The sequence below is a fragment of the Pipra filicauda genome, unplaced genomic scaffold (assembly GCF_003945595.2).
Source record: "Pipra filicauda isolate LSUMZ 115617 unplaced genomic scaffold, ASM394559v2 scaffold247_size1415610_pilon, whole genome shotgun sequence".
In the NCBI taxonomy this organism is placed as follows: Eukaryota; Metazoa; Chordata; class Aves; order Passeriformes; family Pipridae; genus Pipra; species Pipra filicauda.
Genome location: NW_024104362.1, coordinates 88,387 through 101,369, shown reverse-complemented (window position 1 = coordinate 101,369; position 12,983 = coordinate 88,387). Strand labels below are relative to the sequence as shown.

General features: G+C 42.3%; 1 protein-coding gene across 5 annotated transcripts in view; it reads left to right on the top strand.

Moving 5' to 3' along the window:
- TBC1D30 (TBC1 domain family member 30) overlaps positions 1-12,983 on the top strand; it is a 54,170-nt gene that overhangs the window by 16,115 nt on the left and 25,072 nt on the right. The window contains exon 1 of one of the 5 annotated variants that reach the window (XM_027738917.2): positions 9,605-9,889. The exons of 2 other annotated variants lie outside the window; for them this stretch is intronic. In XM_027738917.2, coding sequence (XP_027594718.1) covers positions 9,730-9,889 — 160 coding nt within the window. In that variant the 5' untranslated portion in view covers positions 9,605-9,729. Of the gene's footprint in view, positions 1-9,604; positions 9,890-12,983 lie in introns of those variants that run through there. 2 more of the 5 variants (XM_039381918.1, XM_027738918.2) reach the window with 2 other exon arrangements.

Genomic DNA, 12,983 nt, shown 5'->3' with positions numbered 1-12,983 from the left:
ACTTGAAGGCTGGTAGGAGAAGCACATAGTCAGAGAAGTGAAGCGAGTCTTCCAAAGATACGCAGTAGTAAATAAATGAACAGAGCTTTACTGTTAGCAAACTCGTGCTTGTATGGTGTTGTACATGCTCAAAATCAATTTTAATGGCTCAAGGCTTCAGTACTAAATGAGCCTTTGATTAATCCTAAATACATATCCAGTTCCATAAACTTGTCCTGTAAGAGTGGGTTATGAACTGAAATGTTGTCATTTAACTGTTGAGTATAAAAGCTTGGTGTAGTAATGTTGTTGGAACTGATAACTATTTTTGCCTCTTCATCTCACAAATTTCAGCAAAAAACCCATCTGTGTCAAACTTGCTTAAATGACCAATGTATGTACTTTTTTCAGGAAGGAGAGGTGGTAGTTTGAAGTTCTTTTTCTTTGTTAGTTGCTTCTGTTTCCAAGATATGGGAACAGAGACCTCTCTAGACATTACTATAAATATTAGTAATATTCAATTATTCGTATTGGTTAGTATATGTTTTAAAAATATATCAGCTATGTACATTGATTACTCCCCCACTCTCACTTCCTTTAGAGTCACTGTATAATTATTTTTCCTTCAGGACCTAAGGCCTAGTATCTATTGCTGCCAATGAATGTTGGACGAGACAAGAACTTGGCAGTAGCATATTGGGGGGAAGGGGGGGACCAACTTGGAGATATGCTCTGTGAAGCTATGGCCCATGTGGGAGATGAAAAGAATTATGTCATCTGGAGGACTTGGGGTTGCAATAGCTTCATGTACACACAAAACTTTCTTTTAGGAACTATTGGCATCTGCAAATGGGAACTAATGTATATGTGATCAAAGAACTTGAGTGGTGGTGTAGGACTTCCTGTTAACTGGTCAGGGTTTGTGGTTCCAAGAGCTTTTATGAGCTTCTTTTGGAGTCAGCACCATTACCCTCCCCAGCCCCAGAAAGGGTCTTGTTTCTGTTTCTGTGTAACAGAGCTCTGTCCATGGAGGCCATGTGTAGTGGGAGAGGGAGGATCTGTGCTGGAAGCTGGACTCTTACCCTTGGGCAATGCAGGACCAGTCTGTCTCTTTGCTTTGTGTCTAATGAAAGCCTTCCATGATTTGAGCCTAATCATTGATGGATGACCTTAGTGTTACTGCAAATAAGTACTAAACGTATAAAACCATCTATGTATAAAAGTGGTCCTGTTTCCATAATGTTTCCTGGTCCAAAGCAAAGACATTTTGTCATTAATAATTTTTCTGACTTTGGCAATTACTCTTTAATCTAAAATCTTTCAAAGTGTTCAGTCTCTGAACAAATCTTGTCTTGGGGACATAGGATTTTTTTGTTTTCTTTCATTATGTTGGGGGGATTAGAATCTTGCTGTTTCTGAAATAGCAGTTCAGATCAATGAAGCTGGCAATTCACACTGTAAAATTCATTTTCTATACTAGGTGCTAAGCAAATAATCAGATTCTAATAAAGGAAGAGCAGTTCAGTTTTAGAGCTGGGACCTGCAATGACTTTCATTTTTCTGCAACTATTATCTTAACATAACTACAAATCAAACCTGTCAGAATTCTTTTTTCATGTATTGGGTTAGATTTTCTGCTGACTTGGTGATTTATTTTTTTACATTACCATATAGCATTTAAACTGGATTCTGGGGTGTGAATACTGGCCAAGATATGCATTTACTTCATATTGTTTAGCAAGGTTAAGGAACAGTTCTTAATTTTTATAATCATACTTTTCAATTTTTTTTTTTTTATATAAGCCTATTCAGCAATTTTTTTTCTTACTATTTTGGTAAGGAACATATTATTTTTAATTCTGTGCTTTGGTAGAGTCAAATAATTTCTCTGACAAAAAGAAGGTAATTTGCTCTTTGAGACTTCAAATCATTGCTTTGTATTTAATTTTAAAAGTGTTTTCTCTATATTTTATCGATCGTGTAAGTATTGCTGTGGCTTTTGTTCCAATTGGTAACTCTAGACTTTATGGTACTGGTTACTGCAGCAGTTAAAATATATTGTTACTTTAGCATTGTGTGACATGTCTTTTACCTTGTTCATGAGATGCAACTATCAGCTTAATGTAGCTGCATATGATCTGCTTTACTGTTATAGCTGGCACATGAAGGCAGTAAGTAAAATAAATTGATTCTCTCCCTCCTTTTACTTTCTTTATCAGAACAATACAGATCACTGCTCCTCAAGTGGCAATTATAACTTTAGAGTTTATTTATGCATTTGAAGCAAAGTGGAAAAAGATAGTAAGAAAACTAAATGCTGTTGTTGAATTGCACACACACCCAATTTCACCACGTGGAAAGATCTATCCACTTACTTGTCTATAATTTTTCTCTGATTAAGAGCTTGTTGGGAGCATTTGGGACATAGAAAGCTTCTGAAGTTCTTTTTTTGTTGGGTGTACTTTTGTCCTTTTGGAAGACAACATACAAAGAATTAAACACAGAGGTGAACTTCAGTGTTTGATTAATCACAGGTGTTCACGAGTGCTTGTGACTTTATTATCATTTTAGATCTATTCTATGTCTTCCTCTCATTGCTTTAATATCCAGAACTCTTCACACCCTACTTTTCTCTCTTGTCCCATCCTTATAATTTCTTAGTATTCAAGGTTAGCTCGTGCCTCCTACCTCCATCCCACATGTTTTAAAACAAGTACCTTCTCAATTTCCCCCCATGTTGGCATTTTCTTATAGATGTTTAACCATGTTAAACATGCTAATGATTAAAACCTAATCTCTCAGCCTTCTTATTGACCTTATGCCTTCACAGTGTCCCCTGGTACTCAACTTTGCCATAAGTCTACAGAAACAATTGCAGCTCTTTTGTTAAGACTATTGCCCACCATGCTTTTCAATATCATCTGGCTGTCTAACTGTGCTCCTCTATATGCTAATGTGTTTTCTTTTCACTTATTTACTTTCTTTTAAAGCAGGCGGGCTGCTTTTCTGCTGTGCTTTTCTACTGTGCGTTGCAATACTACTGCAGCCCAAAATTAGGATTCATGGGCACTGCAGTGAGTACAGATAGCTTTTATGGAATATCAGGCATACTCAATTGTATAAGTTTGTTGTCCTCTATTATTGGCATAATAAGGTGAACTTACTTCTGTCTTGTGATCAAGCAAAATTATATTTAATCCCCTTTTTGTTTCCCTCATGGATAGTTCTGCGTTAAATCTCTGCCTTGTCCTTTCCATGCAGCTGTTGAACCTTACATTAAGGTAAAGGTTTCCACATCACATCTGTTTTGTAATGTCAGTAGGGGGTTTTTTGGTTGTTGTTTTTCCCTGAAATATTTGAGGTGCCTGTGATCTGTGGTGCACGATGTTTTAAAAACAGGAGTCAGTTTCTACTTTTCAGGAAGTTTTTCAATTCTTTCCTTTTAAGCTCTGGGAACAGCCAATTCTCAGTGATGGGCCTAGAGTGAAATAGGCCACCCTTTCTTATTACCCAGCACATTGACACGGTTTGCTGTTACTTGTGTGCTCATGGTTATTGAATTATCAGCAATTTTAATTCTTCTATCCTTAGAACCAGTTTGACATAGGAAGTCCAGTTACTATAGAATACTAGCTGATTAGTTGTGTGGCGATGAGAGTTGGTGGCATAGGAGAGTTAATAATTTGTGATGTAAAGCATTTGAATATTAACATATTCAGTGTTAGGTTGATGTGATTATCTTGTAGACAGGTTTAAGACAAGCTTCTGGCTTACTGCTGAGTGATTTTCTAAAGAACTCAGGAAAATAGGGGCTTTGTGCTCTACTGGATTGAGCATAGGTCTGGGAGATGGGTTCATGCAGTTCTGCTGTTGCTGCCCTTAGACCTGGTACTGTAACAGATGTCAAGTCTTTCTGCACCTCCTTCATTAATTTAAATAGTGATATATCTGCAAATGGAGAGGGGTTATGGGCAGGTTTAGGGGGTTACAGGCATGTGTGTACTTCTCTTTTGGCAACCTGCAGTGCTTTTGAGGGCTTTCATATTTTCACCTACGTGATCCAATGGCATAAGCATCTTGTGCAACTCTGTGAACAACCAGTGGATCAAGGGACTGCAGATGGCCTTACCTGCACTGATTTACTGCCTACGAATGTGGTGCCTCCCTAGACTGGAAACTGGTCATCACAGGTCCACCCCATTGTGCTGTAAACTGCCAGAAACTGCTTTCACAACTGATTAATGGATGTATTATATTTTCAAATGTTTTCACTAATGCTGGAAAATTTTGACATACTTCTCAGGGCATATCTGCCAAAAATTTCAAGAAGGGATATGACTATGAACATTATTCAACTTGTAAATACACTTACTAGTTGTAACTGTCCATCAGTCCGGAAGGATAAATTACAACGTGCACTTGTGGGCCAGTGATGCTGGGGTCAAGGAGACCTGGCTCTATGGAGGGGACTTTCTTTTCTTGTCAATCCTGTCCTAGTGTATGCACGTGTGTAGTACAAAAGGCAGGAGTGCATAGTATGTATGGGAGGAAGGTCTGAGAATTAGAAAAAAACCAAATCAGACCACTGCAACCAAAGATCATAAAAAAGAATCTTGAGTATGAAGTTGTCTTGGCTGAATCCTGATTAAGATAAGCTGAAGGATAGTGCATATACAGTAGTGAGCTTTTTGCAGGAGTTACAGTCTTGTAGAATAATTTCCTGTTAAAAGATATATACTATAGTGAGCAGTACTATTGTAATGATGGTCTCTGGATCAGTCTTTAATAGATATGGCTAAACAACGTGCAAGCAATATTCTTTTTCAGATATCTTAGCTATAAACAAAGCCCCATGGCCAGAGATCACTCTGTAGTGAGAGAATTCCCTGGATCCTCTGTCTTACACTCTCCAAGAACAAGTGGGCTGTTTTAGGGCTTCCTTCAAAAGAAGACTCCGTTAAAGAGTAATTATTGTGCCCACAGTTTTTGAAGGGGGAAATAAGTAATGAGGTTATGTGCCTGAAGTCTAAAGGAAGAGGAAACATTTGACTAGCTGCACTCTTCCTGAGGCTAAATCATGCAAATTTTAGCTCTCTGTTTCTGGAAATCACAGATGTTATTTCCTGTCCATTGTGTAGCTTAAATTTGCACTGAATGTCTTTGTAGGCAAGGATTGGCTCTGTGCTTTTTGTCTCTGATATCTAGTATAGGACAAGTGAGGTCCTGACCTTTTTTGTGACATTTTATATACAAAGTGATACAAATGATGACTAACGCAATGGAAAAGTTTAAAATATTAATGCTGTGTTGATGAGACTGTAGCTTGCCAACAATTTGTACCATTTTCACGATTCCTACTTGTTGAAAGTGCATAGAATTAACCTTCTCTAGGCACAAGTACAGTAGCAAAACTTCATTTTTTTTTTTATTGGTTCTGGAACCATCCTCTGTGCAGTAAAGACAACCCTGGATTACTTGTCTGACAGCAGTAACCAGATTGGTGGCAGAACAGAACCTGTTAGTCCAAAGTCCCATTTCTCCTTCTGTATAACACAAATCTGCCCAGTCTTACTGATGGGCTCCCTTGTCAGGTGCTCATGCTGTGGATATGCAAAACAGTGCTACAGACTCTGTGCTTGGCGGTTGACACAATAGCTACAGGCAGGGGGTGGATCACAGCACCCGCTCACCTGCACTGTCTAAGGTAGCACGTGAGTACCAGAGCCTGCAGACAAAGAAGTACTGGCAGTGCAGGAGGGCGTGCTCTGCTTGCAGGCTGAAGTGGGAGGTGTGCTGGGCTGTGCCACCTCACAGACTTTTGTGGTCAAGGGACACGTGCTGTAGCATCTCTGTAGTGCCTGTGCCCCTGCAGTGTCAAAAACCCAACAAGCCAGAGACCTCTTTTCAAGCTGTCAGAGGTGGCTCCATCTTGTGCGTTGGAGGCCTGTGAAACTCCAAGTGGGTCGTACTTGTTTTTAGGCCTCTAGGATCAAGCAGAAGGAAGCAGGGCTGGTTTTGACAGAGGGGATATTTATTAATAGAACACAGAATTGGGTAAGATAGGAATCTTGTGCTCCAGTGGTGAAGATGGTTTAATGGGCTAAATGTATTTAAAATAGTTTTGCCTCCTGGGAGAATCTCGAATTGCCTTACCCTTTCTTCCTTCCAACATGAACATATTTCGTTCCACGTGTTTTCTCTTGTACATTACAATTTGCAAGTGAAATCCTTTTTTCTTTTGAGCTCATGATGAACTACAATACACAATACAATCAGAACATGTGTTGGATTTAAAATGTCTTTATTTGCGAACTCTGTAGAGCTATTTAAAACCCAGTGGTAATGGGGTCACATTTTCTGGGTACATTTTTTGGGCTCTTAAAGGTAGCATATGAGGCTATGATTTGGTCAATATAACAGGTTTTCCCTTGTGGTTACAATACGTTTTCCCCCTTCATCCTATTGATAGATATTTCTTCCTGATATTTGCTGTATTGGCAGCTGCTGTAGTGATGCTGCCTAAGCGTAATTTCTAAAATGTGTTTGGACGAAACATATTACAATATTATCAGACCATATATTTACTATAATGGGTACATGTTTTTCATGAGTACATGTTGCTTTAAGTATTTTTACCAACATATATGTCCAGAAGTGTGGCAAACAAGCTTTTTGTCCCCAGATTTTGACTATTTTACTGGGATGTTGTGATGCAAATCAGAATTAAGGGAGATCTGTATGCTTTTTTTGTGAAATGAAGGGGAGGATGTGGACTTAATGAAATACAGTCACCCAGCTAAAAAAATGTCTTACCATTTTTAGTCTTGATTACAGTAGTCTTCTTAGCACACATCAGAAGAGAAGCAGTAAACTATGGCTTCCACTAATCCTGGGGTTGGTAATTAAAGCTCCATGCAAACAGATATGTTCTTTAAAAGCAAGATTGATCTGTGGCCCCATTTCTGCTACTGTTCCTGTCACTGCCCCATCTGTTTGTGCTCATTCTCCCTTTCTAGCTGCCTCTGTTTTACCTTGTTGTCCCAGTGAAGACAGAAGAGGGCTGAGGAATAGAGAGGTTTAAAGTACATGGAGTTTGTAAAATCCTGGCAGTGATCATAGGACCGACCACCATAAGGTTGACTGTAACAAAGGAACAAGTTATACATATGAACTAATATTTCTTAAGTTCTCTGGCTTTAAAATGGCATGGGTAGCAGATGGTGGTAAGACTGCAAAGAGGTACTATATGAGGAGGTAAGGTTTTTCAGAAAGTGACTCTATTGTGTGGGAGGGAGTACATGAACTACGGGGCGGGGGGAGAAACAAAGTCTCGGGTTGATTCTTACGAAATACTGGAGCTGAAATATCTTGCTTAGCCAAATGCTTTGATATTTTTTTTCCCCTCAAAATCCTTTCTGAATGTCATCTCTCTTGTCAGTAACTGCAGGTGAGGACTTGTGGATGTGAGAAGACTTCTGTGCATTGGCGTATCAAACTAGATTTGTGATGGCAAACATGTCTTGCCAAAGGCAAATTAGAGGCTTTGACTGATCAGTGGTTAAAATCCAGTGCCATCCACTTTTCTAGAAACTAGGCTCTAGCCCTTAAGATATGTATATGTATGCTTAATGGAAGGGTTATCCCTGTCTCTAAAATCCATCTGTGCTAATGATCCAGTGAGTCATCAAACCCATTAGTATGGTTTGGCTTCTTCATTTTGTCTCCTGAAGTTCAATTTTGCATTTTTTTTCTTCAATGTTGTGTTTATTGGCTGGCATGCGGGAAAGCTCCTTAATGGTATGCTGGTAGACTTGGAAGTATCCATGTCCCGAGTCACAGAATGATTGTCCTGATTGTTTCCAGTATTCTTATAGCAACAAGATGACAAGTAGGAGAAATACCAGTAATGGGGATACCTAATTCTCATTTTGAGAGCTGATTATCCTTATCAGTTAAATATTGATGTCTTAGAGCTGATTGGTAATTGTTTAAAAATTGAAGGTAACGTATGATTATGTTCAGTTTAGTGTGATGACTGATTCTCACTGTATGGATAAGGAGTGGTTTCTGAAACTTTGGCTATGGCTCCTGAGACTTTGGGCAATGGCATGTGGTGTTGAGTTAGTCAGTCTTGAAATGATCCAAGAATGATATGGCGCTATTTGTGGATGGTGCTCAAGCAAGGGAAGAATAATATTAGAGACATAATATGGCTATTTCTGTATTTAAATGTTGCTGGTACAGTCCCATTGGTCCATTCAGTACACCTAGGGAGACTAATTGATTTAAAATTTGATGCTTTAACTACTAAATCATCATCTCCAGCTGGCACTGAAAGAAAGTGATTTGCATATCTACATCAGCAGGGAAGTGTCACCTTTGATAAAAAAAGAACCACCGACACACAGACTTAATTATCTATTCAGAGTGCAAGCTAGCAGCTCAAATGTAGTGACTTTTCTCCAAAACTGAAACAGATATTTAAAGAGTCGTGATCAAAATCACGCTTCTCTGAAAACGTAACAGTGACTTCTAAAGATAGCTATAACTGATCTTAAAAAAGGCTTGATTCTGTGTTTTATATTGTGTATCTTTTATGTAATTGGCTTCACTGCTTATCTGTTGCCAGTTTTCTCCTCTCTATAATGCGATTGAGTAAAACATCTTTTTAAGAAAGGAGCAAATTGTTTCAAAGCTACAAGTTTCTGGAAGGTAGACTCAGACTTCTGGTAGTTTGGTCTTTCAGCCTGACTAATGTGGTGTGATAAATCTGCTCTCCTTCCACAGAAACACTGCATGGTTTAGGTTGTAAAAGCTGTGATTATTTCAAATGCTCTTCTTTCTTGTCAATCGAACCACTAGTTTGAAATTCTGTATTAAACCCTTTTAAGATGCTGTTAGACCAAATAGTAATGGAAAATGCATCTAATAAAGTGCTGTTGAATAGCTTCTTTTAACTATTTAGTGCATGGCACATCATTGCTTGTAAGTGCAGTTGCAATTTAGATTCATAGAAAAGGCTGTTATTTTAGCTGAGAATGTCCAAAGGCTCTGTGCTGGAGAGTCAGAAACAGATACTGCACAGCCCACTTGCTTGTGCTGCTGCTGAGGCTGTCCATAAGCAGCTCTGGCTGCAGGACCTGATCCAGCTTGCCCTGGCATTGAGATGCTGTTATATTCTTCACTCTCCCCCTGTTCCGTGGTCTGGTAGTGCTTGTGGTATTCCTTCCCAGGACAGCTTTTTGAAAGGGGCATCAGGACTATCTATATGTGTCCAGCTGTAGCCCAGAGAACTACACGAGAAGACTCTTTGGTGGATATTTAGCTAATTTCATTCTCTGGAGAAATTTCAGTATTGCCGCCTGTTAACAAGCGTCAAGCGAGCTGTGTCCGTACTGCTGTCGAGTGTCTCCATGCAGCCTGGGGGGCTGTGCAGCTGTCCTGAAGCCCTTTGCCAGCGCTGAGCCCCACCACCGCCGCCGGGGCTCCCTTCATTTCTAACCAGAGCTCTGCTTCCCTTTGCGCGCTGCATCCCAGGTGGTGCTGGAGGAGGAGAGGCTGCTGCTTTACTCAGGCAGTGATGCTACGATTGTGGGCGGGAACAGCTTTTTTTTTTTCTTTCCCCTTTTTTCCTTTCTCCTCTCCTTGTCCTCCCTCTTCTCTCCCGCACTTGGACTTCGCTGTCTGCAGTGCAGATCCTCGCCTGCCATGCCCCCGGCCCCGCCGGCCTAGGGCGAGCCCCCGGGCACCATGCGGCAGGACAGGCTGACGGGCTCGCTGCGGCGCGGGGGGCGATGCCTGAAGCGGCAGAGCTCGGGCGGCGGCGTGGGCACCATCCTCAGCAACGTGCTCAAGAAGCGCAGCTGCATCTCCCGGACCGCGCCGCGCCTGCTGTGCACCTTGGAGCCAGGTACCCGCGCGGCCGGGCGAGGCAGCGGCTGCCGCCCCGTAAGCGGCTTAGCGGGGCGGGGGAGCGGCCGGGGCCGCGGAGGCGGCGTGGAGAGGAGGCAGGCGGCCGGAGGGCGATGCGGGCTGCGGGTAGGCGCGGCGGGGCGGGGGGCAGCGCCCGGGGGCAGCCCCGGGCCGAGGCAGGTGCGGCGGCCCCGGCGGGGCCCGGCCGGCGTGGGGTGCCGCGGTCGCGGCCTGGGGCCGGCGGGGTGCGCGGAGCGCGGACTCCGGGGCCTGCGAGGGGGGCCCGGGCTGGGGAGCGGCGGAGCCACCGCGGCGGGCGCGAGGAGGCCCCGGCGGGAGGCCGGAGGCGGCCGGGGCCCTGCAGGGAGGCAGCTCCGGGGGCTCATCCCGCCCGGCCGGCGGATCCTGGATCCGCTCTCCAGCTCTCCCATTCCTTTCCCTGCTCCTCCCGCCCGGCGTCGCCGCCTCGCAGCGCTTTTGTGTCGTTTGTCCCTGCTGCCTCCCTCCCTTCTCTTCTCCCCCGGGCTCGGTGCCGCAGCTTTCCACCAGCCTCTCCCCGTGGTCCCCCTCAGTCTCCCCAGATAAACCTACTAACTCTTGACCTGCCGAAGAGCCCTCCTCCCACCCAGCCTTTGTCTACTGTAGGGTATTGTCTAAATTCGCAACCGTGCCTTTCCCAAGGGAAAGGCATCAGCTGTGCGGCTATTTTTCTGGATCTTGCTTCAGCACTAAAATCTTTTAAGAACCAGGTGGTCAACCAACAAAGTATGTTTGCTCCAGAGAGGTGGGCTCTCAACAGAAGCATTGATCGGTGATCATTACTGAATGCTAGATTCTAGTTGCCTGCCATCAAAATTTTGGATTTTCTTTTTTATGAAATATTAGAAATTTAAATTCAGTTTACAGTGTTAGAGCTGTCACTTGTGGGTAAAATGTTGTTGATCTGTTGCCTAGTCATAAACATTTACAAAGCATGGAAGCCAGAGATCCACTGAAACATAGAGCAATACATGGAAATATGTGAGGATCACTTTCCATTGTGCTACCTGTGTGTGCATCAAGCACACAAAGCTGACTACTTCCGTGTCTGAGATGAGTTTCGGAGGCTGTTATTAATTCTGGTACAGGTTTATGGGGTTGCTGTTTTCCAGATTTCCTGACTTGTAATTCTCACAGTCCCCTGCTGCAACAGTAGTCTTATAATATCCCAGGTTATCTGGATAATGACATTCTTTTATTTACACTCGCACAAAGACCAGGGGATGTGATCAGAGGCATAACCACAAATGCCATAGTCTTAAAAATCCCACTGACTGGGGTTTCCATATGTAAGTAAAGACAGTAACATTCAGGATGCATGCTTCCATAGAGTGATGGAGATGGGGCACCTGATGAGCCCTTAAAAAATATGCTGGATGAAGTTTCCTTCAGATTTACTTAGTGTCTGTATTGAGAAGTTTCTGTAGACTGGAGGTTTTAGATTTGCTTTGATACATCCCAGTGAGCTCTGGCTCCTGATAGAAGTGATTTCATGCAGAGTTACTCAGAATGTTACTTTTCTTTCTCTTTTTGCAGATGAAAACCTACATTTAGAGATAAATTGCAAGGCTAAGAATCTTCCTGAAATAACAGGCAACAGTACGGTGGTAGTTTACATGGTCACTTTTCTTTTCCCATGTGTGGGCTCCCACTGCACACGAAGTTGCTTTAGGCCTTTTTCCTCATATGTTTTTTTATAAAATATTTATGGGCTTTCTGTGGGAGAGGTTTCAACAGCTGTGAAGTACAGCCAAGAACCTATAGTAGTGTACTTTGTAAGTTTAGTTTAAAGCTATGGCTTTATAGATCACATATGTGCATCAGAACAGATCATCTTCCTACACTTCTTCTGGTTTAAAATTTCTCAAAAAATCCCAGAGTTTGCCTCATCCTTTTCTTTAATGTTGCTGCGGGAGAACTGGGTATTTGATTCCTTCACCCAGGTGCTTTTCTCCCCTCTTGTGGTTCTGTGCTACATTTTGGTCATGCAGTGGAAGACAGCTAGGGTTTGGGAATCCTAGGGGAATAATCTTCCCTCTTACAGCCTTTTCTTGCCAGGAGTCACTGTATATTTTACATGGAAAAGCTAATAGGACTGGGTTTTGTGGGGTTTTATCTTTTTCTCATTTTTTTTCTTTTATTTTTTACATAACTTTTCTGCAGTGGTTTCTGGTGACCTGCTTGCAAGAGCATCGAACAGGCCTTATTTTAGCATACCCCTACCTTTCAGAAATTTGGTGCCAAATTTACCTTTGTGAGTGCTTGTATTCGTGGAGCTAATAATTCAAATGTGTTCCCAGCATATTCCTGCTTACATGAGCTAATATGCTTCTCAGGTATGAAGAATCAGTTGAAAGTGTATGAACTGGTGGTGATGTTTAATATGTCAAATGACACTATAGCCTGGCTGGTTTGATGTAAAAGGGCTGAGTTGTACAGACAGCACTTAGAGTAGGAACTATTGCCGCGTATGTGGTACATTTCTGCCAGGCTGTCCATGTAAAGGAGCTGGGAAGAAAAGTTTTCCTAAGGCCCCAAAGGGTCTTTTCTGCAAAAAGCATATGTTTACATGATGGAGAGGAATGTGACCCAGAGATGGAGGATTGTCAGAAAGGGGAAAATCCAGTGAAAATGGGTGCAGACCTGAGTAGGGTTCTGTGGATGTGGGGTACTGAGGGGGAAGGAAGCTATTGGGGAATCTAAGTTAGTTTGTGGAGAGGAGGCAACTGAATGCAGAATTAAAGGGAGTTGCTGGTAAGATGTAGCAGATGATGGAAGATTGTATGTGGAAGAAGCCTCTGGGGAAAGACTGGCAACGATCCAGGCAAAAGTAGACAGGATGAAAATGATAGAACAGTGCAAAAAAAAAAATAAAGTTGTATGTGCAGGGGTGGGGGATTTGTTAGGAAAAGGGGAATGATGGAGAAAGGAGGTTTAGGAAACCAGGAGAGATTGGAATAGGGATAGGCTCTCATTTCCTTGAAGCTCTAAAGTCCAAGGACAAATTCCTTGAGAAGAGCGTAGAAACTGCATGTAGCGAGATGGTTCTTGTG